This window comes from Somniosus microcephalus, chromosome 27, assembly GCF_052327205.1.
Source record: "Somniosus microcephalus isolate GS21.2 chromosome 27, FLI_Smic_1.0, whole genome shotgun sequence".
NCBI classification, from domain to species: domain Eukaryota; kingdom Metazoa; phylum Chordata; class Chondrichthyes; order Squaliformes; family Somniosidae; genus Somniosus; species Somniosus microcephalus.
Window position 1 is genome coordinate 20,914,561 of NC_141013.1, and position 27,920 is coordinate 20,942,480.

The 27,920-nt window shown below is 44.6% G+C and overlaps 1 protein-coding gene across 4 annotated transcripts in view; it reads right to left on the reverse strand.

The window, feature by feature from the left end:
• Positions 1-27,089, reverse strand: part of myo5aa (myosin VAa) — a 239,045-nt gene extending 211,956 nt beyond the window's left edge. The window contains exons 1-2 of one of the 4 annotated variants that reach the window (XM_085968661.1): positions 26,973-27,089; positions 26,767-26,872 (exon numbers count right to left, since the gene is read on the reverse strand). In XM_085968661.1, the coding sequence (XP_085824787.1) occupies positions 26,767-26,793 (27 nt within the window). In that variant the 5' untranslated portion in view covers positions 26,794-26,872; positions 26,973-27,089. Of the gene's footprint in view, positions 1-26,766; positions 26,951-26,972 lie in introns of those variants that run through there. The other 3 variants (XM_085968658.1, XM_085968660.1, XM_085968659.1) reach the window with 3 other exon arrangements.
• Between the last annotated feature and the right edge of the window lie 831 nt (positions 27,090-27,920).

Sequence of the window (27,920 nt, forward strand, 5' to 3'; positions counted from 1 at the left end):
ACGTTGTGTAGTTTGAGACAGCTTAGTCTCTTGTTCCCGGATTCACTATCGCTCTTCTGGTCTTCGGAACTACTGTCCGTCATCTTTTGTACTTTCCTGTACTTTTCCTTAGTAGTCTTTTTGTTGTCATTAGTCTTCTTCCCGGACCTGCAAACACGTGCAATGTGTCCCATCTTTCCGCATTGCCTGCATGTTTTGTCCTTGGACCAGCAGTCCTTCTGGTCATGGGTTGTTCTGTCGCATCGATAACATTTTTCAAATCCCCGTGTCATTTTATGGGTGCCGTATTCCTGTGGCTTTTGCTGTATTTCCGCAGCTCCCCTTGCTGCTGCTTCGTACGATACTGCCACGCTGAAAGCCTTATCTAGCGTCAGCTCTTTCTCGGAGAGTAACCTCTTCTGGGTTCCTTCACACAGGAGTCCACAGACAAATTTGTCCCGTAGGGTATCTGCCAGTCCTGCTCCGAACTGGCAGTGCTTTGATAGCTTGCGTAGTTCCGTAAGGTAATCAGCATTGCTCTCATCTTTATGCTGATTTCTCTTGTGCAATTTAAATCTTTCTGCTATCAGCAGCGGTGTAGGATTTAGGTGTTCCTGTAGGATATCAACAATTTCGTTAAAACTCTTCGCCATCGGTTTGACTGGAGTGATCAGGTTCCGCAATAGGCCGTACGTTCTTGCGCCCATTAAGTTTAGTAGTACCGATGCCTTTTTCTCATCGGCTACTTCATTTGCCTTGCAATATACTTCGACTCTTTCCACAGACGTGGTCCAGTCTTCTATTACATTATCGAAGGCAGTGATATTGCCAGTCTTCGGCATCTTGGAGATCAACGATGGCGCCTCCCGCGCTTTGCCTTCTTCCCCGATTGAACAAAATGGCACCTCCCGCGCTTTGCCTTCTTCCCCGCTGGATTAAGATGGCGCCTCCCGCGCTTTCTGCCTTTTCCGCTGCTGCCAGCGCTGTTGCTGGCGTTTTTATGCCTTGATGGCGACGCCCTATGGTCTTCGTGCGCTTCCCCCCGCGCTGCTGCCAACGCCGCTCTCCGCGGTCCCTGTGGCAAACTGCAGCTCCTCGCGGCTTTCTGCACTTCTAATTTCTTTTATTTTAATTACTGTTCCCGTCGTCAGAGCAGACCCTATGGGACGCTTCCCACCCTCTTCTCGGGTCTGTACGCTGCCCGGCTTCATAGCACCGGCCGCGCCCTGTGTGCTCCACCCTCTCTCTCCTCTTCCCGGCAACGCTGCTCGGCCCCATTGAAAAGCCACCCGATCGAGCTCTAGCCCGGCGCAGCCCAGGAAGGATCAGTGTACTACCTGCCACCAGCCTGATTAGCTGGAACACCATAGACTGGATAACCAAGCCCAGCTCTCGACAACCTCTCCTGCAAATCTTCGAATTCGATGAATCAGAGGGCGGTTGCCCACGGTCGACGCCCGTTTCTTCGTTTTTTTTTTTCTTTTTGGATTTCTTCCTTCTGGCTTCGACCTCTAATAACTTCGCTTCAGGGATGGATCCCCGTGAGGTGGTGCAGAACTGTAGGTAAGTTCGGATCTGTTCGTCGCCAATATAATGTCCGTGTGTAATTGAGACACGGACTGCAGAAGTTGGTTATAACAGGTGTTTACTGAATGGAGACAAAACTGGAACTACTATACAAAGTTACTACACAGGCTTATATACAGGGGTGGTCGCTACTGGTACTGCAGTATACAGGGGCTGCAGAATATAGTTCCTTCTTCAAGGTACATACACTACAGATGTGGGTATTTGGATTGTGGAACCAGAGCCAAATAGGTGTAGAACTGTTGATGAAGGTTATAATGTAAATATTATAAATGGTACTACATAAGTTATTCAAATCTAAGGTAGACAAAATTACTGGGATCCGATAGTTTACATCGAAGGATCCAGAGAGAGAAACTCATGAAGAAATGGCAGATGTTCTGACTATAATTTTCTACAATTCTATGGAAAGAAAAATTTATGCCACAGGACAGGAAGGTGACAAGTGTGATTCCTTGCTCTTAAAATGGAGACAGAGATGAGCCAGGAAAGTATAGGCCAGTTAGTCTTATTTCAGTTATTGGTAAACTACTAAAGTCTATAATACAGGATGAAACTGCTAACCACTTAAATAAAGCACATGAGTTAGTCAGGGTTATGCAGCACAGATTTCTGAAGGGCTGTTTGTGCTTGATCAATCATCTAGAATTCTTTAAAAAAAATAACAGGATGGATAATGGTAATGCAGTGGATGAGGTTTATATGGATTTTCAAAAAGCATTTGCCAAGGTACCATATAACAGACTTATGACAAAGTTAATAGCACATGGGATTAAGAGGAATGTTGCCACATCGATAGAGAGATGTTGGAGGGTGGAAAGCAAAGGTAAAATAATGTTTCGCAGACTGGAAAGATGTGGAGAATGATCTCCTGTATTGAGGCTGCACTTATCTACTACTGCACTATACATAACGGATCCAGGTTTAATCAAGGGAAAGCAACAGAAGATTACGATTAAGAAGCAGTGACGTGCTGCAGAGATGGGATGTGCATAGACTTGGTTGTAATTTAACATAGGAAAGATAAAAACCGGGACCAGACTGTCGTGGGCCCACCACGCTGAGGTCCTGGGCTTAATGGGTTGAAACCAGCAATGATTTGGGAATAACAATAGAAGGCGCTGGAAAAACTCAGCAGGCCAGGCAACATCCGTGGAGAGAGAAAGAGAGTCAACGTTTCAGGTCGAAACCCTTCTTCAGAATTGAGAAAAAAAGGCAGGAAATGAAACAGATTAAAAGGCAGTTTGGGGGCTGGGAAATGGGGGAGGGGATGAAAGAAGAGACATTAAGAGATATTCAAGGTGAGACGAGACAAGGTGCTCTACGCGGAGTGAACACACGTAAGGCTGCTGGACCGGACAGCATCCCTGGACGGGTACTCAAAGAATGTGATCAGCTGGCTGATGTCTTCACCGCCATCTTCAATCTGTCACTGGCCCAGGCAGTAGTCCCTACATGCTTCAAGACCGCCACCATTATTCCTGTGCCAAAGCAAACGGCTGTGACGTGTCTGAACGACTATCGACCTGTCGCACTCACACCCATCATAATGAAGTGTTGAGAGAGACTGGTCCTGGCTCACATCAAAGCCAGTGTTCCCACCTCTCGACCAACACCAGTTTGCCTATCGCGCACAAAGATCAACGGAGGATGCAATCACAACTGCTCTTCATTCTGCACTGAAACACTTAGACGGTAAAGAAACCTACATCAGAATGCTGTTCATAGACTACAGCTCAGCATTCAACACCATCATCCCCAACAAGCTGGCCACCAAACTCCACACTCTTGGCCTGAACACTTCCCTTTGCAACTGGACCCTGGACTTCCTAACTAACAGACCCTAGTCTGTCAAATTAGGTAACCACACCTCCCCCCCCGACCCTGAACACGGGGGCCCCACAAGGTTGTGTGCTGAGCCCCCTCCTCTACTCCCTCTTCACCTACGACTGTGTGGCTGTTCATGGTTCCAACACCATCATCAAGTTTGCGGATATACCACGGTGGTAGGCCAGATCACCAACAACGATGAGTCAGCCTACAGGGAGGAGGTCCAGTACCTCGTGAAGTGGTGCGCCGACAACAACCTGGCCTTTAACATCAAGAAAACCAAGGAAATCATTGTGGACTTCAGGAAGTCTAAAGGCGGAAGACACACCCCCATCCACATCCAAGGGGCTGTGGTGGAAAGGGTGGGCAGCTTTAAGTTCCTCGGAGTCTACATCACGGAAGACCTCTCCTGGTCCCTCAATACCTCCTCTTTGGTGAAGAAGGCCCAGCAGCGCCTATATTTCCTAAGGAGGCTGAAGGGATGCAACCTGTCACCCCGGATCCTCTCTAACTTTTACCGCTGCACAATAGAGAGCATCCTGACAAACTGTATCACAGTGTGGTATAGCAGCTGTACCTCCTATGACCGGAAAGCCCTGCAGTGGGTAATCAAAACTGCCCAACGCATTACCGGCACCCGGCTACCGACCATTGAGAACATCTACCAGAAACGCTGTCTACAGAGGTCACTGACCATCATCAAAGACCCTACCCACCCCAGCCACAGTTTGTTCGCCCCCCTGCCATCTGGGAGATGCTACAGATGCATTCGCACCCACACGACCAGATTTAGGAACAGCTTCTTTCCCAGGGCTGTCATCCTACTGAACTCTGCTAATAAACTCTAAAGCCTGCACATCTGTCAATGCACTTTATTATGTTTATGTTTATGTTACAAGCCAAATGTATGTTAAATGTCTTAATCAAAATGTACACTCTCGGGAGCCGCAAGCTTACATTTCGTTGTACTGCACTTGTGCACTGACAATAAAGTTGATTATTATTATTATTAGATGGTAATAGGACAGGTAAAGAAACAAACAATGGCTCTATGTCTATGATTTGGGAGCCCTATGTGGCGTTGTAGAGCCTTACTTCATGCAAAACGATCGGGATAAGTTAATTGCTACAGAAGTACTTTTAATTTTATTATACAGTAATCCAATTAGTGGCAGTGAATCAGTCCAAATATACAGAGATAACAGACTGGTGGGCTTAAAATACTATACTGTGTGCAACATGGACACAGCGGTGTACCCTGGAATGGGGCAACTTGAACAGCATACAGTTGGAAAAAAATGAAAGCGCCTCAATGCTGCACCAGTCTCCGCTTGATATATTTATCCACTGGAATCAGACAGTGTGTGAATCGTGTGGCTGAAATTGCATTGTGCCTGTATCTGCTCTTACAAGCCTGATGGAGACACCCATCAAAGTTAGGGCGTGTTTGCCACCATGGCTTTAGGATCAGCTGAAAGAAATCAGGCCACTTAATTTGGGCCGGCTTTCTGAGCATTTTTTAAAGGGAGATTACTTGCACACTAGAATCGTAGAGCACAGAAGGAGACCATTGAGACTATTCGGTGTTCTTTCTTCTCTCCCATTTTAAATGCATTTTTCTTCACTCAGATTAGAAATCTCAAGCTATGCAACACTGTCCTTCTCCAACTCCTTGGCTATTCTTTGGCTGGATACTAGAAAAGGCGTCAGAGCAGCCTGACATATCTCCCTCCTTCCTTGATCGCCGAGCACCAAGTACACACTCAGTGCCTGCTTCACACAGCATGGCTCAACATACAGGGGAAAACCACCAGCATAAACCAACGTCTTAACACCAAGTGGCATTAAAACACTGCACCACCTTTACTTTCTATAGCAACCACCAATAAACACCAGGAAAAGAGCCTCGCCAGATGTGCATGCCATACATTTGATTGGGAACAAATGGTCAAGGGAACAAATGGTCAAGGGAAACGAGAAAGAAGCTTGCATTTATGTAGCACCTTATCACTTCAACACGATATCCCAAAGCTCGTTGCAACCAATGAATTACTTTTGATATACAGTAACATATAAAAACTGCACAAGAAAGTATTTTGAATTCAGTTACTTCACAATTTTTTTTTTAAATGGTATAATGCAAATCAAAAAGTTGAATTCAAGGGATTGGAAAAGACAACAAAAAGTAATGAATCTCGCTGTATAATGCACATTTACTTTCTTAAACTGTTCCTACACTTCATTCAGGGGCTTTCAAAATCCTACTCAAGCCAACAGGAATCCAGACAAATCTCACAGCTGTGTACAATGTCAATCACCGAGGCCACATCCTCACTTCACTGCAACAGACTTTTGAATAAATTTCCTCTCCGCAAACTGGAAAAGACTTTGCCAGATTCGGAAAAAGAAAAAAAAGGCAGAAATAACAATTTACTTCTCCATTGCCACAGCAAGGCACTGCGGCATCAGATCACCAAAGGAGCGGTTTTCCTTCTACGTATTCTATTCACTGTACTGTTGGCAATATTGGTTTGGTGAATTAATTCAACGTTGCACAACTGGCAGAACCACAGTGGTGGGTTCTGGCATTGATGACTGGTGGTTTTAATTCCAACCAAGTGAGAGAGCTTACGTAGATCACAGAATTGTAGCATTTTGCAGCACAGAAGGCCATTCAGCCCATCACATTTGTGCTGGCTCTCTGCCCTTTCCCCATAGATGTTTATTTTTCAAATATTTCATAGAATCATTCAACACAGAAGGAAGCCATTCGGCCCATCGTGCCTTTGCCGGCTCTTTGAAAGAGCTATCCAATTAGTCCCACTCCCCTGCTCTTTCCCCATGGGTCAGCAATCCCCCCCCCCCCCCTTTATATCCAATTCCCTTCTGAAAGTGACTACTGAATCTGCTTTCACCACCCTTTGAGGCAATGCATTCCATAAGAACATAAGAAATAGGAGCAGGAATCGGCCACTTGGCCCCTCGAGCCTGCTCCGCCATTCAATAAGATCATGGCTGATCTTGAGCTCAAAGCCACTTCCCCGGCTGCTCCCCATAACCCTTCACTCCCTTATCTTGTAAAAATCTGTCTATCTCCACCTTAAATGTATTTAATGACCCAGCCTCCACAGCTCTCTGGGGCACAGAATTCCACAGATTTATGACCCTCAGAAGAAATTCCTCCTCATCTCAGGTTCCTTTATTCTGAAACTATGCCCCCGAGTTCTAGATTTCCCCACGAGGGGAAACATCCTCTCTGCATCTACCTTGTCGAGCCCCCTCAGTATCTTATATGTTTCAATAATTCCAGATTATAGCAACTCGGTACGTTAAAAAAAAAAAAATTCTCCTAATCTCCCCTCTGGTTCTTTTGCAAATACCGTAAATCGGTGTCCTCTGGTTACCGACCCGCCCGCTAGTGGAAACAGCTTCTCCCTATTTACTCTATCAAAACCCCTCAGTTTATTTATCCACTTTCCTTTTAAAAATGATCATAGATTCGGTTTCCACCACTGTCACCGACAGCTAACATCCCAGGTCCCAACAACCCTCTGCACGAAAATAAATTCTCCCAACCTCTTCGGTCTTTTGATGGTCTTAAAAGCTGATGAACAGAGCCAACTGTTGGCACTAACAAAGCTCACAGATACATTTTGTAGATGAAAAAAAAGTTTCTGTGAAACCTTACATGCAGTATTACATTTAAATAACGGTTTGCAGAACAGATTACTCAAGGCCACTGCAGGAACAATATGACATTCTGTTAAAAATCTAAAAACATATAGAACGTAACAAAGTATAAAAAAGAATGCAGAAAACTGCTGACGTCTTTTCAGACGCCAGTTATTTGTTTGGGGACTCAAAAAGATCTCCAGGAAACGGAAGATTTATTGTTATCCGTCAAAAATGTCATTCCTCAAGAAAATGAATGTTGTTGACACAAGCAGCTTAATCCAGGTTACATTTAGGAAAGAAGTTCATATGGGGGGGAAAAAATCAAAGTGCAAAGCATCCGGATATAGATGTTAAGATTTTTCACCAAGTATCACAAATGAAGGAGAAAACAAACAAACTTGCATTTATATAGTGCCTTTCACATAGTCAGGCCATCCCAAAATGCTTCAAGAAGCTATAAATTGCTTTTGAAGTGCACTGACTGTTATTCAGGCAGACATTACAACACTTCAAAAGTACTTCATCGGCTGTAAAGCGCTTTGGGACATCCGGTGGTCGTGAAAGGCACTATACAAATGCAAGTCTTTCTTTCTTTCAGACACAGCAGCCATTTTGCACACAGCAAGAACTCACAAACAGCAATGAGATAAATAGACAGTTGATCAGTTTCGGTGGTATTGATGAGGGATGTTGCCCAGGATCCCAGAAAACTCCGATACTTTTTGAATAACAGCATGGCATCTTTGAGTATAGAGAATTAAGAGGTGATCTAATTGAGCTTTGTATAATCGGATTAAAAGGAATTGACATAGCAGAGAGAGAGAAACTATTTCCTCTGGTGGGGGAGTCCAGAACAAAAGGGGCAGAACCTTAACATTACAGCTAAATCATTCAGGGTGATGTCAGGAAACACGTCTTCACACAAAGGGTAGTGGAAATCTGAACTTTCACTCCCAAAAAGCTGTTGAGGCTGGGGGTCAATTGAAAATTTCAAAACGGAGATTGATAGAAAAGCAGAGTATTTTTTAAGTGGAGAGAGATTGGGAAATGTTGATGTTCAGAGGGACCTGGGTGTCCTTGTACACGAATCACTGAAAGTTAACATGCAGGTACAGCAAGCAATTAGTAAAGAAAATGATATGTTGGCCTTTATTACAAGAGGATTTGAGTCGAAGAGTAAAGACGTCTTACTGCAATTATATTAGGGCCCTGGTGAGACCACACCTGGAGTATTGTGTACAGTTTTGGTCTCCTTATCCAAGGAAGGATATACTTGCCATAGAGGGAGTGCAACGAAGGTTCACCAGACTGATTCCTGGGATGGGGGTATTGTCCTATGAGGAGAGATTGAGTAGACTAGACCTATATTCTCTAGAGTTTAGAAGAATGAGAGGTGATCTCATAGAATTTTGTATGTTTCATACAGGGCTTGACAGGGTAGATGCAGGGAGGATGTTTCCCCTGGCTGGGGAGTCTAGAACCAGGGTTCACAGTCTCAGAATAAGGGGTTGTCCATTTAGGACTGCGATGAGGAGAAATTTCTTCACTCAGAGGGTGGTGAATCTTTGGAATTCTCTACCCCAGAGGGCTGTGGAGGCTCAGTCGTTGAGTGTATTCAAGACAGAGATCGATAGATTTTTGGATATTAAGGGAATCAAGGGATATGGGGATAGTGCAGTTGAGGAAGATGATGAGCCATGATCTTATTGAATGGCAGAGCAGGCTCAAAGGGCCAAATGGCCTCCTTCTGCTCCTATGTAAAGCCCACCTAAACCACCGAACAAGCAGTTTAAAAAAATTAGGCAAACAAATTCAAATGCAAGCACTGGGAACGGCAATTCTCCAGGTAACATTCATGCTCTACCCACACCTGAATCCAAGTGGAATGTGGAATGTGGTGAGAGGGGTAGGAAACCTGTCTAGACAGCTTTGAAACAGCCAGCAGCACAAGCTGGATATTTAACTACAGTTCGTAGAGTCAGAAAATGGAGCTTTTCTATCAGGATCCTAGTACCGTGACTTAGAAACTGACCACTTACTGACCCCAAAGGATAAAAGAAATCATAGGCAGGATTTCTACCCAAAGCTTTAATGGAAAAACAGCTCGTGATACATCAATATAATTACTCCTTTGCTCAAGCACAGAGTTGACATAGTATAAACCCTGCGCTCCACCTTAGTCTGCAGTTGCTGATGCTCCGTAACCATGGCAATGCTGGATCATGAAAACATTGTCAGGCACCCGCCTATCCTACCTTTGCTGAGGTATTGCTAAAAGTGGATTCTTTTTCTTGAGGCGGAGAGCAGGTGATCGTGTGTGCCCCAGCCTGCCACTCTCTCTTTCCAAAAATCTGTCATGGGCTTGGCAAGTGTGGGCCTGGACGGGCCTTCAGGGAGAGCATACACCGGCTAGTACATTTCAAGCGGTCAGCCCGTGTTTCACCAGCCGGAACACAGGTTAAAATCTGGCTGCAGAGGTTGTCCCATGAGCCATTGTGGCTCAGTATTTCTGCCCAGGGACTGTTGCAGCACAGTACACAACAACAACTACAACAACAACCTGCATTTATGTAGCACCTTTAACGTAGTAAAAATGGCCCAAGCCACTTCACAGGGGCAATTATCAGATGACACTTGACACTGAGCCACATAAGGAGCTATTAGGGCAGGTGACCAAAAGCTTGTTCAAAAGAGGTAGGTTTTAAAGGAGGACAGAGAGGCGGAGAGGTTTAGGATCTAGGCAGCTGAAGGCCAATGATGAAGTGACGGAAATTGGGGAATGCGCAAGAGGCCAGAATTGGAGGAGCGCAGAGATATCGGAGGTTTGTAGGGCTGGAGGAGATTACAGAGATAGGGAGGGAGGGGCAAGGCCATGGAGGGATTTGAACACAACAATTAGAATTTTAAAAATGAGGCGTTGCCAGACCAGGAACCAATGTAGGTCAGAGAGCACAGGGATGATCATTGAACGGGACTTGGTGCGAGTTAGGATACGGGCAGCAGAGTATCTGTCCTAGATTTCTTGTAGGATCCTACTGAGTGGAGAGTTGCTCCGGACTGAAAGAAGTGCTACTGAAAATGGTAATTTTAGTCAAATTTTTATAGATTTGTTTGGGGTGGTGGGTATTGAACCTTAGTTAACCTCTTTGTCAAAGTTTAATTAAGATTCAGCAACATTCTTTTTTCTGGTTAGGGGAATTACAGGTTTAAAATGCGAATTTGTACCCTGCCAGGTTATATGAAACTATATACAGGAAACTTTCGATTAACCGGCACCTAAATAACCGGAAATGTCGGTTAACCGGCAAACTTCAGGAGTAGGTTCAGGTAACTTTTATTACTTGCCTTCCTCCATGTGTTGATGTGCAAGGGTGGGGCTGCAGCTGTTGCTAAGCTACAGAGACGCTTGCAACTTGTGGCCACTGTTTTGAAGCGGTTACTAAGCAACAGGGTTTGTTGCTTTATACGGAGCTCTCCGCTCTCCCTATCTTTTACTATAGCGTTCGGTTATCCGGAATTTTTGATGAACCGGCACCACGTCGGTCCCGTCCGTGCCGGATAAAAAAAAGTTTCCTGTACCACACAAGCCAACTGTCTGTGTTTCGGACCCAGTGCCTGCTTGGGGTGAAAACATTTCACCAAGGCTGTCCCCTGTGCCACTGCAGTTTAGTTGCAATAGTCCCGTTCTGCTCTCAGCCCATCTCCTCTTCAGGATCTTGGTAGGTCAGTCTTGGCTCAGCGGTAGCTCTCTTGCCTGAGTTAGAAGGTCAGGAGTTCTAGCCTCACTCCAGGACTTGACCACCTAATCCAGGCTGACACTCCAGTGCAGTACGGAGGGAAGTGCAGCACTGTAGGAGGTACCGGTCTTTCGGATGAGACGTGAAAACGTCTGCCCTCTCAGGTGGTTGTAAAAGATCCCATGGGACCAATCGAAGAACAGGAGTTCTCTCCAGTGGACTGGCCAATGTTTATCCCTCAACTAACTTCACTAAAACAGATTATCTGGTCATGCATCTCACCGACGTTTGTGGGACCTTGCTGTGCGCTAATTGGCTGCTATGTTTCTTGACATTACAACAGTGGCTCACTGCATTGGCTGTAAAGCACTTTGGAACATTCCAAGGTCGGGAAAGGCGCTATGTAAGTGCAAGTCCTTTCCTTTCATCCGACCCGCCTGCTGCTTTGTTCAGGGATTAAACTATGGTGCACGCTGAAGGAAACAAAGACGGCAACCAGATGTGACAATGACAGCTGAAATCAAATTGTAAAATAAACCGATACCCGGAGCACAGTTTGATCCCCAGGGCATCAGATAGGATCTGGGATCAGTAGTCAGGAGCAGGCCAGAACAGCGCCAGCGTGCAATAGGTGAGGAAGCAGAGAAATTAGTACAACAATGAACCGAGGTGGGAGTGGGGGGGGGGGGGGGGGCCGAGAAAATTGCCTCTGTATCATTGACAATGGTAGAAACTATTCTAAAACAATTCATCAGACTTGGCAATGGAGAATTCCAGATTAGTCTGCAATTCCTTTGCAAGAAATTAGGGGAAATCCCTGCAATCTCCCACTATACAAGCAGTTGAATGTAACTATACCTCATAGACCTACAGTAAGGGTTATTTGAGTTGTCTACCTTTTTCAGGACACAGTCAACTTTTGCTCATTTTCTAGGCTAGCGTGCATACAGGAAGGGGTCCACACGGTTTTGTATTTCCCCAATTCCAAGTGGAATAAGTTCCAAAGATGCTTTAATCCACACATTTACACTGAGGGGAGGGCAGGAAGGAATATAGGGCTTTGCCATAGCAGAGGAGTGCTAGTCTCTGCATCTCAGACAACCCTGGGGACTGGCCCAGCAAATAGCAGAGCAAGTCATAGAGTCATAGAGTTTTACAGCACAGAAAGAGGCCCTTCGGCCCATCGTGTCTGCGCCGCCCATCCATCCCTGTCCAGTCTAATCCCATTTTCCAGCATTTGGTCCATAGCCTTGTATGCAATGGCATTTCAAGTGCTCATCCAAATGCTTCTTGAATGTTGTGAGGGTTCCTGCCTCTACCACCCTTTTAGGCATTGAGTTCCACATTCCAACCACCCTCTGGGTGAAAAAGTTCCTCCTCAAATCCCCTCTAAATCTCCTGCCCCTTACCCTGAATCTATGCCCCCTTGTTATTGACCCCCCTACTAAGGGGAAAAGTTCCTCTTTGTCTACCCTATCTATGCCCCTCATAATTTTGTACACCTCAATCAGGTCCCCCCTCAGCCTTCTTTGCTCCAAGGAAAACAACCCCAGCCTGTTTAGTCTTTCTTCACAGCTGAGGCGCTCCATCCCAGGTAACATCCTGGTGAATCTTCTCTGCACCCACTCCAAAACAATCACATCCTTCCTATAGTGAGGCGACCAGAACTGCACACAGTACTCCAGCTGTGGCCTCACCAGCGTTTTGTACAGCTCCATCATAACCTCCCTGCTCTTATATTCTATGCCTCGGCTAATGAAGGCAAGTATCCCATATGCCTTTTTAACCACCTTATCTACTTGTTCCGCTGCCTTCAGAGATCTATGTACATGTACACCGAGGTCCCTCTGACCCTCTGTACTTCCTAGGGTCCTACCACTCATTGTGTATTCCCTTGCCTTATTTGTCCATCCAAAATGCATCACCTCGCACTTTTCAGGGTTAAATTCCATTTGCCACTTTTCCGCCCATCTGACCAACCCGTCTATATCGTCCTGTAGCCTGAGGCTTTCCTCCTTGCAATTTACCACCCCACCAATTTTCGTGTCATCTGCAAACTTACTGATCATCCCTTTTACATTCTCATCCAAATCATTTATGTAGATCACAAACAACAAGGGACCCAGCACCGATCCCTGAGGTACCCCACTGGACACAGGCTCCCAGTCACAAAAGCAACCTTCGACCATCACCCTCTGCCTCCTGCCACTCAGCCAGTTTAGGATCCAACGCGCCAAGGCACCCTGGATCCCATGGGCTCTTACCTTCTTGACCAGTCTCCTATGCATGACTTTGTCAAAAGCTTTACTGAAGTCCATGTAAACCACATCCACAGCATTTCCCTCATCCACCTCCCTAGTCACCCCCTCGAAAAATTCAATCAGATTTGTCAGACATGATTTACCCTTGACAAAGCCATGCTGACTATCCCCGATTAATCCTTGCCTCTCCAAGTGGAGATTAATTTTGTCCCTCAGAATTTTTTCCAATAATTTCCCTACCACAGATGTTAGGCTCACTGGCCTGTAATTCCCTGGTTTATCCCTGCTACCCTTCTTGTATAATGGTACTACATTAGCTGTTCTCCAGTCCTCTGGTACATCCCCTGTGGCCAGAGAGGTTCTGAAAATTTGTGTCAGAGCCCCTGCAATCTCCTCCTTTGCCTCCCACAGCAGCCTGGGATACATCTCGTCCGGGCCTGGGGATTTATCTACTTTTTGGCCTGCTAAAACCGCTAGCACCTCCTCCCTCTCGATGCTAATATGTTCAAGTATGTCACAATCCCCTTGCCCGATTTCTATGTCTGCATCGTCTTTCTCCATAGTGAACACAGATGCAAAAAATTCATTTAAAACCCCGCCTACATCATCTGGTTCTACACACAGATTGCCACTTTGGTCCCTACCCTTTCCCTGGTTATCCTCCTGCCCTTAATATACTTATAAAACATCTTAGGATTTTCCTTTATTTTGCTCGCCAGTGTTATTTCATGGCCCCTCCTCGCCCTCCTAATTTCTTTTTTAAGTATGCCCCTGCACTTTTTATACTCCTCTAGGGCTTCTTCCGTCTTTAGTCTTTTGTAACTGCCAAAAGCCCCGCTTTTATTTCTAATGCATTTTTGTATCTCCCTTGTCATCCAAGGTTCCCTTTGCTTGTTGGTCCCACCCTTGACCTTTACAGGAACATGTTGGCGCTGTACTCTCTCTATTTCCCTTCTGAAAGTCTCCCACTGTTTTGATGTGGATTTTCCTATAAGTAGCTGCTCCCAGTCCACTTTGGCCAGATCCTGCCTTATCATATTAAAATCGGCCTTCCCCCAATTTAGAACCCTTATTTCCGGGCCGTCTTTGTCTTTTTCCATGACCACCCTAAATTTCACCGAATTATGGTCACTGTCGCCAAAATGCTCTCCTACTGATACTTCCACCACTTGCCCGGCTACATTCCCCAGAATTAGGTCCAGTACCGCCCCCTCTCTTGTAGGACTTTCTACATGTTGGCTCAAAAAGCTCTCCTGGATGCACTTTAAGAATTCTGCACCCGCTAAGCCTTTCACACTCTGATTATCCCAATTTATATTGGGGAAGTTGAAATCCCCCACTATTATTACCCTATTATTTTCACACTTCTCTGAGATTTGCCTACATATCTGTTCCTCTATCTCCCCCTGACTGTTTGGGGGCCTATAGTACACTCCCAGCAAAGTGCTTGCCCCCTTTTTGTTTTTAAGTTCTACCCATATGGCCTCATTTGAGGAACCCGCTAATATATCATCCCTCCTTACAGCAGTAATTGACTCCTTAATTAATATTGCAACACCTCCTCCCCTTTTACACCCCCCTCTGTCTCGCCTGAAGATTCTATACCCCGGAATATTGAGCTGCCAGTACTGACCCTCCCTCAACCATGTCTCCGTGATGGCAACAATATCGTACTCCCATGTGTTCAACAACTTCAGTTCATCCACTTTATTTGCAAGACTCCTTGCATTAAAATAAATGCCTTCCAGCCCTGCCATATTCCCTTTTGCCTTCACATATTTGCTCTGCCTTCCCAGCTGACTTGTTTTTTCCTCTGTATTTGGCTGTAAATCACCCCCTACTATAGCTCCACTCTGTACCCCATCCCCCTGCCAAGTTAGTTTAAACCCCCCCCAGCAGTGCTAGCAAACCTCCCCGCAAGGATATTGGTTCCCCTCTGGTTCAGGTGTAAACCGTCCGACTTGTACAAGTCCCACCTTTCCCAGAAGCAGACCCAGTGATCCAGGAAACTAAAGCCCTCCCTCCTGCACCATCCCTTTAGCCACGCATTCATCTGTTCTATCTTCCTATTCCTATACTCACTAGCACGTGGCACCGGGAGTAATCCAGAGATTACAACCTTTGAGGTCCTGCTCTTTAATCCTTCACCTAGCTCCCTAAATTCTTGCTGCAGGACCTCATCCCTCTTTTTACCTATGTCGTTGGTACCAATGTGGACCACGACCTCTGGCTGTTCACCCTCCCCCTCCAGAATGCCCTGCAGCCGCTCAGTGATATCCTTGACCCTGGCACCAGGGAGGCAACAAACCATCCTGGATTCACGTCTGAAGCAATCTCAATGCAAGACAAGGCTTTTGTGGCATCCTGGATTGTTGTCCAGAATGGTCGGATTTGAGGACATGTGCGGAAGCACATCAATCTAGCCACATCCTCTCCAACACTGATCAGACAGAATGGGCAAAATCTATAGAGCTCATGCAGGGTACGGTCCGCTCAGTGTATGAACTCTCAGTTAAAAGAAGGCCATTTAAATGGAACCAAAAGGATACAAGGGATTTGCATTGAAGCACATTTACTTGGATAACTAAGTTCCCTTGAAGCAACACCCACTTCCAAAACACTAAACTATCACAGACTATGACTGCGTCCATCTGGCGACATGCTGGCTTGTTTTATGCTGGGCCATTTGTGCTGCTCGATACAAACCATGATTAATGATGCAATGCTTTGTTACTTAAAAGACACCAATTTTTGCCTGGGGAAACTGTAGCCAGGGTTTCAGTCCATGCGATAAATTAAAAGCGGCAATCCTCCGCTGCTTTCTTAATAATTAGTGTACAATAGACCACACCTGGCTCAGTAGAATTTAGTGCCTGGCGACTCCCCTGTGGATTTGCAAAGTATTTAAAGCAGCAGATGTCCATCGTTTGGTTTGATATTTACATGAAAATGTTACATACCAACACTGATTTCATGCTGTTTAAACGCCCAATGCTCACTACTGGCATATTAGTAATCCAAATAGTTATATGGAAAAAGGTTCGAGGGAAATGTCTAAATAAACGCCAGTGAAAACTGGCAGAGGTACATTTGGTAGTAACCCTTTATATAAAGCAAGCGGTGTTCATTCTATTAAGCATAAAATGTGGTTAGTTTAAGGATTGTAGCTGTCACTTTGAAAGCTTCAGCTCAGAATAACCGTAGAATGCACTGCCGCTACAAGTTTAGTGTCGCTGCAAAGCAGGAGTCGCTGCAGTTATTATAGTATATAAGCAGCCTGAACTTGGTGTTGGGGTCTGACAAGGGAAGGAGGTAGTCTCACTCCAGAGCACATTCGAACATTACACTCCGCAGGTTTAGTGGCAATGCGAAGCCAAAACCACTCTCCATCGACCCCAAGCCTGCAGTGTAAACACACTGTTGGAAACCTCACTGTAAAATCAGTGTGTCACCACCAACGGACTCAAAACAAGGTCTATTACTGTCAATTATTGAATTTAATGGCAAAAGGAGGGAATCGGTGCTATTTAGCCCTCGGCAGAAAGGCCGTAGTACTGAAACGGTGAGCAATGCGTTGAACACAATTTATAACATAGAAGCATCGTCAACAGAGACAAAGGACAGTGCCACTGGTCAACGCCGATAGAATATTGGAAAACCATATATTGTCAGGGACAAAATAGATCACAATAAGTGCTTCATCTGTGGATGACACTGATCTCTCTGCCATTGACAACTATAGTCACCAGGAGCCAATTAACCTTGATCAGATACATGATATATGCACTGCTTGGTAATAAGTTATCTGCTTGGGCAACTAAGTAATGCACACTAAAAAGGTTAATAATTTTGTTAAGAAGAAAGGCTAATCTGTGGGTATAGGAATAGAGGCCAGCACTACCCCTGTAAGTATACACAAAGTAATAAATAGCCACTCAAAAAGTTCACATCCATTCGATTGTGGAGTATTTTAATTCCGATTCCCTGAGATTATAAAGAGAGTTGTAGGTAACAGCAGGAGAGATTGTGCACTGGTTTGCTGCAAGAAAGTTCCATTTATATAGGACCTTATCACATACTCAAGTTATTCCAAAGTGGTTCACATCCAATCAATTAGAATCATAGAAATATACAGCACAGAAGGAGGCCATTCGGCCCATCGTGTCCGTGCCGGCCGAAAAATCTAGCCCAAAAACGTGCGGGTTAGGTTGATTGGCTATGATAAATTGACCCTTAGTGTTAGGGGGATTAAATACGCGGGGTTACGGGGATAGGGTGGGATATGTGTTGGTGTAGGGGTTACAGGGATCGGGTGGGATATGTGTCGGTGCAGGCTCGATGGGCCGAAATGGCCTCTATCTGCACTGTGGGGTTTCTGTGATTCTGTGATAATCCCACTTTCCAGCTCTTGGTCCATAGCCTTGTAGGTTACGGCACTTGAAGTGCCGGTCCAAGTACTTTTTAAACGTGATGAGGGTTTCTGCCTCTACCACCCTTTCAGACAGTGAGTTCCAGACCGCCACCACCCTCTGGGTGAAAAAAGGTTCTCCTCAAATCCCCTCATATCCCTCTACCAATTACTTTAAAAATCTTATACAAAAAGAAAATACTGCAGATGCTGGAAATCTGAAATAAAAACAGAAAAAGTTGGAGAAACTCAGCAGGTCAGGCAACATCGGTGAAGAGAGAAACAGAGTTAATGTTTCAGGTCATGACCTTTCGTCAGAACTGGAAAAAAGCAGGAAATGGAACAGATTTTTAAGCAAGTGAAGAGGCTGGGAAATGGGGGAGGGGATGAAAGAACAAAAGGGAAGGTCTGTGATGGGATGGAAGGCAGGAGAGGTTAAGAGGCATTAAGAGATATTCAAGGCAAAAGGAGATGGTAATGGGACAGGTTAAGAAACAAAGGATGGCTCTAGATGAAGTGTGAATTGCGCTGGCAGAATGAAAGACAGCTGCATGTGGGAGAGAAGAAAAAATATATATATGATGGGGGCCGAGGTTATGATCTGAAATTGTTGAACTCTATGTTGAGTCCGGAAGACTGTAAAGTGCCTAATCGGAAGATGAGGTGCTGTTCCTCGAGCTTACGCTGAGCTTCCGTGGAACAATGCAAGAGGCCGAGGACGGTGAGGTCTGAGTGGTGAATTAAAGTGACAGGCGACCGGAAGCTCGGGGTTCCCCTTACGGACTGAACGGAGGTGTTCCGCAAAGCGGTCACCCAACCTGCGTTTGGTCTCCCAGAGGAGACCACATCGTGAGCCGCGAATACAGTATACTAAATTGCGAGAAGTACAAGTAAGTCGCTGTTTCACCTGGAAGGGGTGTTTGGGGCCCTGGACAGTGGGAAAGGGGGAGGTAAAAGGGCAGGTGTTGCATCTCCTGCGCTTGCACGGGAAGGTGTCAGGCGAAGGCCCCATATATATATTTTTTTATCCACACTTTGTCTGTGCCTTTTGTTCTTCTCTCCCACATGCAGCTGTCTTTCATTCTGCCAGCACAATTCACACTTCATCTCGAGCCATCCTTTCTTAACCTGTCCCATTACCATCTCCTTTTGCCTTGAATATCTCTTAATGTCTCTTAACCTCTCCTGCCTTCCATCCTATCACTGACCTTCCCTTTTGTTCTTTCATCCCCTCCCCCCTTTCCCTGCACTTGCTTAAAAACCTGTTCCATCTCCAGCTTTTTCCAGTTCTGACGAAGGGTCATCAACCTGAAACGTTAACTCTGTTTCTCTCTCCACAGATGCTGCCTGACCTGCTGAGTTTCTCCAGCATTTTCTGGTTTTATTTTTAAAATCTTGCTCTGTTGGGGCGATCCTATTTAATAGGGAAATACTGTAGGTCCTTCCTATTTTATAGTTCCAATTTTATACACCTTAATGAAGTCTCCCCTCAGCCTCCTCTGTTCCAAAGAAAACAACCCCAGCCTATCCAATCTTTCCTCATAGCTAAAATTCTCCAGTCCTGGCAACATCCTCGTAAATCTCCTCTGCACCCTCTCTAGTGCAATCACAATTACTGTTATGTAGGCAAATGTAGCAGACAATTTGCACATAGCAAGGTCCCACAAACAGCAAATATATGAGATAAATGACCAGCTAATCTCTCTTTGGTTATATTGATTGAGGGAGGAAATTGCCACACCAGGAAAACGCCTCATTCCTCTTTAAACAGTGCCGTGGGATCATTTACACCGACCTAAACGGCAAACAGGGCTTCGGTTTAATCTCTCATCTAAAATACTGTAGATATTTTGTAACTTTAGACCCTTAACAATACTCAACAGATTAATCAAGGATTACTTTTAAAAAAAAGTTTTTAAAAAATCAATCAATCCCCCTTGGCTGCTCCTCCAATCACAATGTGCTCGTACACCCCTCAATCGAACCTCTGCTTAATGGAGAAGGCATTGGGACCCGAAAACACAAACATTACTGTCCTTTTAATAAAAAAGGAAAGACAAAAATATGGTTTCCTCTGCAATACTTCAGTGTTATCATGGCACCAAAGTGTCTGGTTATTCGACAAGACACAGTTATCTTCCCCTCATACCATTCTCCAATTAACATTTCTAAATCTAATTTTACTTCAGTCTGGCTATGTAGAATTGGGTGGGAGCCTGAAAAAAATTTAACTAAATTTGGAAAGCAACAAAAAAAAACTGCGGATCCAGTTTTAAAAGTAAGCATTTTTTTTCTAACTGTACAGAACAATGATAGAAGGTTTACCAAGTACTTACTTTCACATACATAAAATCCAAATCCATCTCTTAATCCCCTCAGTCATGTAATAGACCCAAGTATTGTGTTGGAACTATTTTCTGCTCGTATAGAAGACTGGTACATTTTAGTCACATTGGGCCATATGTGGACTGCAGCATCCCCACAAATAAAACGGAACATTTACTTGTGAAATAGTAAAGCACATGATAATCCCTCCCCCCAAACATACAGGAAAGCATGACAAAAATCACAATCCTGATGTGACTGGAGAACAGAACATTTCTAGATGAATGAAGTCTTTTATGCATTTTTTTTTTTTTTTTTGCATAGCCCTAGAACAACATTCCCGTCATCCATTCAAGCACAAGAGGCAGGCTGTTTGCAGAGAAGTGATAAATTTATCTTTGTGTCCCTCGGATGACAATAACAGGATTATGCTCTGCAGAAAAATGCAGAATAATCTTTGCTCTCTTGCTGGTGCTTGGGAGACTGTTCAAACCTCAAGCTTGCGTAACCCTTTCAGGGCTTCGGTGTGGAGATAAAGGGAGGATTTCACAAGCTGCTCAGCCTGGAAGCAGACCACAGTCTTGCCTGGTGATTACGTCATTTCCCAGAGGACGGGCTCAGCTGGTATTCCGCACGTAGATGACCCTGAAATAACAGCCTCTTCGTCAAGATTCAGTATCTCTGCAGATAAACGATTCCCCTTCCTCACAACAACAGTTAATTGATAAATTTATTGCTGATCAAAAATAAAATACATCTAGGGCTTACCTAAAACTAATCTTCACCTTTTTTGATACACATTTTCAATGCATTTCTAGAACAAAAACTCCAATTGTCTTGCTGGCATAAGGAGAAGAAATTAATTGAACAAGCTACTGTGGAATACTGTAAATGGGACCCTCACAGAAAGCATAAAATGTACAGTACTGCACTGTGTGTGCTATTTTAATTCTAAAAAACTTGATTGTTTAACCCCATTTGGTAGGGAATTTTAAAATATTTTGCATGAAGACTCCAGACCACAAACTGGCTAGTCTTGAATTCCTGAAGGCTAGGATTGAAAAAAAAAACTACAGTAGAGGAAGAGAGTGTTAAAGCATGAAACAAATTCAACCCTTGTCTTTTAATTATAGGGGAGCTGTATATCAGGGGTCAGAATCTCGGTCAATTTTTGCTTCCCGAACTCCAATATCACTGTTTCCAATTTTAGCCCCCCCTACTGAGATCAACTAACTTGGTACAGGCCAGCACACATGGGGATGTTGTGTAAAGACATGATTGGGCTTGGTGACAATGCCCCCACCATTGAATGGCCTGCTCTGTAATGGGGAAAATTCAAGTTTAAACAAACCTACTGAAAAATAAATGAGAAACAGGAATCCAATGTGAAACAGAAAATTTAAATCCATCTTTCCAAAACATACAGCAGCGTTCTTCCGGAGCTATAATCCATCAAGTTTTCTTCTTTGAAAATTGTGTCCAGAACATCCCATTTAAAGTCAGGTTATCACAGGATCTTTGAGAACATCGCAGTCTCCTTCTCCACAAAAGCAAACACCCCATCCATAAGCTTATCAGGAGGTTTACATAGGTCCCAGCTACATGATGATTCAAAACTTATTTTGTCCAGAAAACCCTGCACAGAGAAACCTGTACAGCTATTCTTCTATAATATTAAACAGAGGGTGTCAAAAGTCCTATCAACAATTTCCCAATAACTTAGAGGGTAAATACACTGAGTGGTTATGTTAGTTAGACCAGGCTGCCAAGAGAAGACAGGATATGCTGTCACTGCAGTCAGGGAGTAGTGGAGACAGAGATGCACTTCCTCACAGCCTGTGGAAAATATCAGGGCATCAGGGAGAAATTCTACCAAAAATTCTCACAAATATGCCCTGAATTCAGAAATCTGAATGACAACCAAAAACTCCCATTCCTACTGGGGGAGGAGAGAAGCTGTGTAACACTGGCGGCACACTATGTTACAGCTTGCCATGAACAGAGGGACAACCAGTAAACTAAGAAAAGAGCATATATAAACAATGCGAATGTATATTTATACACTCAGGGATATACCTGTTTATACACTGTATGAATAGAACTGCGTTTATGTGTTCAACCATAAATGTATTTTGATGCTTTGGCAACATAAGATGTACCTTATCATGCCAATAAAGCGATTTGAATTGTGAATTGTGAATTATGTTAGTTGTGGTGGTGACGGGGGTGGGGGCAATACAATTGGGTTCAATGTCTCCAGGCTAAGAGGCGGCAAAGAAAATACTCCTATTCTCAACTACTGTACAGCAACTCCATTCCAAAGTGCAGGTCTGGGTGTTTGGCAAAGACAGTTTAGAAGAATGAGAGGGGATCTCATTGAAACTTATAAAATTCTAACAGGACTAGACAGACTAGATGCAGGAAGGATGTTCCCGATGGCCAGGGAGTCCAGAACCAGGGGTCACAGTCTAAGGATAAGGGGTAAGCCATTTAGGACAGAGATGAGGAGGAATTACTTCACCCAGAGAGTGGTGAACCTGTGGAATTCTCTACCACAGAAGGCAGTGGAGGCCAATTCATTAAATATATTCAAGAAGGAGTGGGATATATTTCTTAAGGCTAAAGGGATCAAGGGATATGGGGAGAAAGCAGGGACAGGGTACTGAGTTTGGATGATCAGCCATGATCTCATTGAATGGCGGAGCAGGCTCGAGGGGCCGAATGGCCTACTCCTGCTCCTATCTTCTATGTGTCTATGACAGGATTGGGCTTAGCTGTGATCCTTCTCTCATGGGGCGAATAAGTTGGCAATGTTCACGGTCACACTTGCTGATAACATTTTCATGAATGACTCAAAGTTTTGACTTCAGAGCACTGAAGGTATAGAATGGTAAAAAAAAAGCTGAACAGGCAAGATCTAGAAATCATAGTGTTAATGTGAAAACTTTTACCAGAACTTTAAAGATTTCTTCCCCATAATCTTTAACATGCATCACTTGCCCTCACACTAAACAACAACATTGCTATATATGTAACAAAACTCAGGAAGTCCAAGACAAAAGAAACCAGGGGCCATCTCAACATCAGTTTCTCATGGGCACAACACCAATAACAGAACTCAAAAGAAATAATACTCGACAAAAGTCCCTGACAAAATAATGCATTGCCACTAAGTTACGCATACGTAGCAGTGCAAATGGCACAGAAATAAATCACGGATCTAGCGAGTCGGTCACACTCCTACCGTTAGCAGTCTGTTGCTAAATGTGCTGATTTTGATTTAGCAGAGGGTGAGGCCAATGTTAATTTCAGGCTCTGCCTGCAATTTACAAGCACTGCCTGTCACAGCAAGTTAGAGTGAAATTTCAGATGATCAAAAGAGCAGCTGGAATACAACATTAGGTTAGGGAGTTTACTCTGTGGGCTCTCAGCTCCTCAAAGAGCACCATTTATTTCCGCTTGGCAAGACCAGCCATTAAATAATAACATGAATTATTGGTTCGGATCTTCACAGATGCAACTATGGCATTTAGACTGTATTCAATTTACTAATTGAGAGGCCATCATAGAATAGTACAACACAGGAGGCCATTCGGCCCATTGAGTCTGCGCCAGCTCTTTCACAGAATAATCCAGTTAGTCCCACTCCCCCTGCTCTTTCCCCATATCCCTTCAATTTTTCTTCCTAGTGTTTAGCCAATTCCCTTTTGAAGGCTCCTATTGAATCTGTATCCACCACCCTCATCAGGCAGTGCATTCCAAATTCTAATCACTCGTGGCGTAACAAAGTTTTTTCTCATGTTGCCTTTGGTTCTTTTGACAATCACCTTAAATCTGTGCCCTTTGGTTATTGACCCTTTTGCCAATGGAAACAGTTTCTCTTTATTTACTCTATCTAAACCCTTCATGAGATCAAGGAAAGTAGCCAAGATTGTGAAATTTGATCCCCAAAACATGGGTATAAAAAAAAATACCCAGAAAGATCCAGTCATCCCACATAGTGAAGCAGAGTTTGACTTATTCTGTCACCGTAAATCAATGGCCCTGCAAATCCTGAATTAAGAGAAACGGGAACTAATTCTCCTTTGAGAAGGAAGTCGTGGCATTGTATAGGACTGGGTAGCACATGAAGTTAGAGCTATAGATGGTGATTCCAGGGACCAAGTCGGAATCCAGCTAGAATTCCAAGTGAACTGGGTTTGGGCAGCTTCATCCCAGTCCCTGTGGGCAAAAATACAAGCCCATAATCCACTGCAAATGAGCAGAATCACCCGAAGAGGCCAGAGTCAGGTCAGAAAGTAGGAAACTAGGGAGTCAGGAAAGTAGGGAGTCAGAGTGCACTTGATGTTGGGGTTGAGGTCAAAGGCTGTTTAAACTCATTGTGTTTGGCTCATGCTATCCTCGAGTTGCTAGTATTTTTTTGATGGTGGCACTGACTCGGTGACAAAACTGGAAAAATGTTCCATTCCCGAGCATGGACATCCCTCATTTTGGTGAGCAGAGAATTAATCTCATCACACCTTCCCAAAAAAAGGTCAATTTAAGACCATACAAAGTCCTATACAAGGAACGAGCTTAGCCCCATCTCCGAAGAACTCAGCAAGTTAATCCGTTGAGTCGTGAGCTAGAAACCAGAAAGGTCCCAGCTCAATATGGCTCTGTGCTAAGTTTCCTGTTGGCAGCTTGGGTAGTGGTTGGGACACTACAATTGGACTCAGTTCCCCACCTGCTAAGTTAGGAAGGATAAAACTGATCAAGTTTCCCTCCTGATTGTTATCCAGGCATCCGTACTGAAAGCACAAGTGTGGATGTCAGGCAAGGGCAGGATTAGAGTGGCTGTGGTGCCTTGTAGTTGAGTAGCCTACTGACACGCACCATCACCGCTCAATTGAAAAATGGTCATTGAGGGGGAGATACCAGAAGGTGCCTGGCACCCATAGAACCAAACCCCAGGGGAAATCTACTCCTCCAGATAAACTGTGAAACTGCTGCAATAAAATGTATTCCAGCATACAAGTCTTTAGTTTGGTAACTGCCACATCTAGTGACTGAGGATTCAGCATGAATTCTGCAATGTCACTACTGGATATGATCCTGACCACACATTTAACAAAGACATTTTACTACTTGAATGGTTGCATAATCTGAATGTCCCATTAATCATTTCTGTAACGGATGGACTAATTGATGAAAATCAATCAATAATGGTCCTACACACATGAATATCCACCCTGAAGTAAAATGATCAGTTTCTTGGAATGAATTTCTGTATATGGCATGGTCACCTAATGGCTGACTAAATCATCATCTGGTGGCACTATGCCAAAGTGTCTACGCCACCGCTAGGTGAATTCTGAGATGCATTGCCTAAAATCAAAATCAAAGAACCTTATGGATGCATTGCTGATATAAATAAAACCAATGTATTTATTGAAACATTTTCAGCAAGACTTTTAAAGTAACAACAACTGAAAATGCTGGAAACACTCAGCAGGGCAGGCAGCATCGTGGAGAGAGAAATAGAGTTAACGTTTCGGGTCGATGACCCTTCGTCAGACTTTTAAAGTAATTGGTAGTAGGATTAGGGGAGAACTTCTTTCACCCACAGGGTGGTGGGGGTCTGGAACTCACTGTCTGAAAGGGTGGTAGAGGCAGAAACCCTCATTACATTTAAAAAGTGCTTGGATATGCACTTGAAGTCTGGTAACCTACAGGACCAAGAGCTGGAAAGTGGGGTTAGGCAGGATGGCTCTTTTTTCGGCTGGCACAGACACGGTGGGCCGAATGGCATCCTTCTGCGCCATAAATGTCTACGAGCCTATGAAGACGATCACAGTGAATCTGCAAATCAGCGACTTAAATGAAGGAAGATTCACAATGATTTCAAACATGATGGGCTTGGCTGTTGTCAGAATGGAGACAAATCAGTCTTTAATAATATGGGGAATTAATTTAAAATGCCAGTGTTCTTGGACGAGAACTGTATCGAAATGGTGAATCCAAATCGGCCCCACCAGTGAATACAAAGCCCTGAGCTTGTCTGTCCAGAGGCCTGGCTGCCTGCTCGCTTCAACACTCGTCATTCAGCCGCCAGGAACCAGGCTCGGATGGAACCGTTTCAAAATGGCCCGTCAAACGGCTACAATTTGTTTGTTTTTTTAAAAACACTGGAATAGGTTTCAGTGGCGAGCAACACACTGAGAAATTTCTAAATCTGGTTCAAAAACGCTGTTGAAAAATGATCACAACCACACGAGCCAAGCTGGCTTCATTCATTTCCGAGATTGGTGTGTCAATGTTGCTCAGTCTGTGACCTTAGGAAGTGCCGATGATGCCGAGAACCAAAATGCTTTCCTCTTCCTGCTTTCACTTTTTTTTAGGTCAATAAATCAGCTGGTCGGATACATTTCCTTGACGTAGCGAGTCCAAGTAATAGGGAGGAGGGCTTCTATTTTTGGGGTTAAAATCTCTGCTTCCAAACAGTGGGAGCTCGGTGAACTCTGGATTGCACAGCCCTGGGTTGAGGGGAGGGGGAAATCGGACTGCTCCATTTTAGTGCAAAAGGTCCACATGAACAAGCTAATCAATCGCATCTAGCTCTCTGTCCCCCTCACCCACCAAGATGCCATACACCAGCACAATCTGAGCTGCTCTCTTGCTCCCCGCTAATTCATTATTAAATCTAAAGGACGTGTCTAAATCGGGCCGCTGCAGTGACACGGGGAGAAGGACCACTCACTGATCCGTCTCGTCCCCCTTCTCCAACCATTGTTCTCCGAAAATCTCTCGCCTTGGAAGCAAATATTGGCCCTGATCGTCTCTGCATTCCGCATCGCAGTCAAATGAGATGCAAAAAAACCCCCCATCATATTTTTTTAAATACGAGAACTATATGTGCTTCGTGGAGGGTGCGATCATGTTGCCGGCAACAAACACATTGAAAGTGGAAGTGCAAAGGCTGTACCTTGGTGAAGAGCTCGGATGCTGCCATTCTCCTGCGGTGCGAGTCTGCGGCTGTAGCGCCGTCCGGAGCAGCCCCTTGTCAACCGGCTGCAAAGGTTCAATGTCAGCTGCAAAAAAATAAAAAATAAAGGCTTTCCAACAAAAAAAAACCGTACCCCACCCCACCTCCCCAGAATACTCAGCCCAAGGTACCAAACGCCATGTTACCTGTGTTACTGGAGTGCTACCCGGCTGTGAATTCTGGGTACAAGGGAAGATAGGCATGGAGATGCTTTCGTGCAACACACAAAAAAAAATCCGTGCTCAATGTGCCTCCCATCGGCAGCACCGAGTCACAGAGCAAAGCGTCAGAAATCTGGCTGGAAATACAGCGCCACCGCAAGGACCATCCCGGTGAGGCAACCTCGCCCCAGCATCCCAATCCCAGAAAATACAACACGCGAGACACCAGAAGATGCACAGAGCATCTGAAAGGACACTTTCCGCTGTGAGCCACATCTAGCTCGCTGGTAAACTGGAACCCGTGTTGGTAGAAAAATTCTACACTGAACCAGTCTGGCTTAACCTCACCCAAAACGGCTGTAGAGAACTGATAACACTAGGATAGACCACCCCCCCAGCGCTACTTATCACAATGCACCCTCAAACTGAGGTGGTTAAAGGTTTGTCTGATAGTTTTATTGGTTATAAAGATTAGGTCACATCCCTCTTGTACACATGTAATTGACATCGTAAAAATGAGTGGGAGCTTTAAAAAAGAACTTGTGCTTCTTTTTGGGATTTGGCTTGACAGATTCCACCAAATCAAATAATCCCAGATATAAAAACAGGAAATGCTGGAGACACTCAGCAGGTCAGGCAGCATCTGTGAAGAGAGAAACAGAGTTAACGTTTCAGGTCATGACCTTCGTCAGAACTAGAAACAAGCAGGAAATGGAACCGATTTTAAAGCCAATTTAGGGGCTGGGAAATGGGGGAGGGGATGAAAGAACAAAAGGGAAGGTCTGTGATAGGATAGAAGGCGGGAGAACGAAAGAGATATTCAAGGCAGGAGAACGAAAGAGATATTCAAGGCAGGAGAACGAAAGAGATATTCAAGGCAGGAGAACGAAAGAGATATTCAAGGCAGGAGGAGATGGTAATGGGACAGGTTAA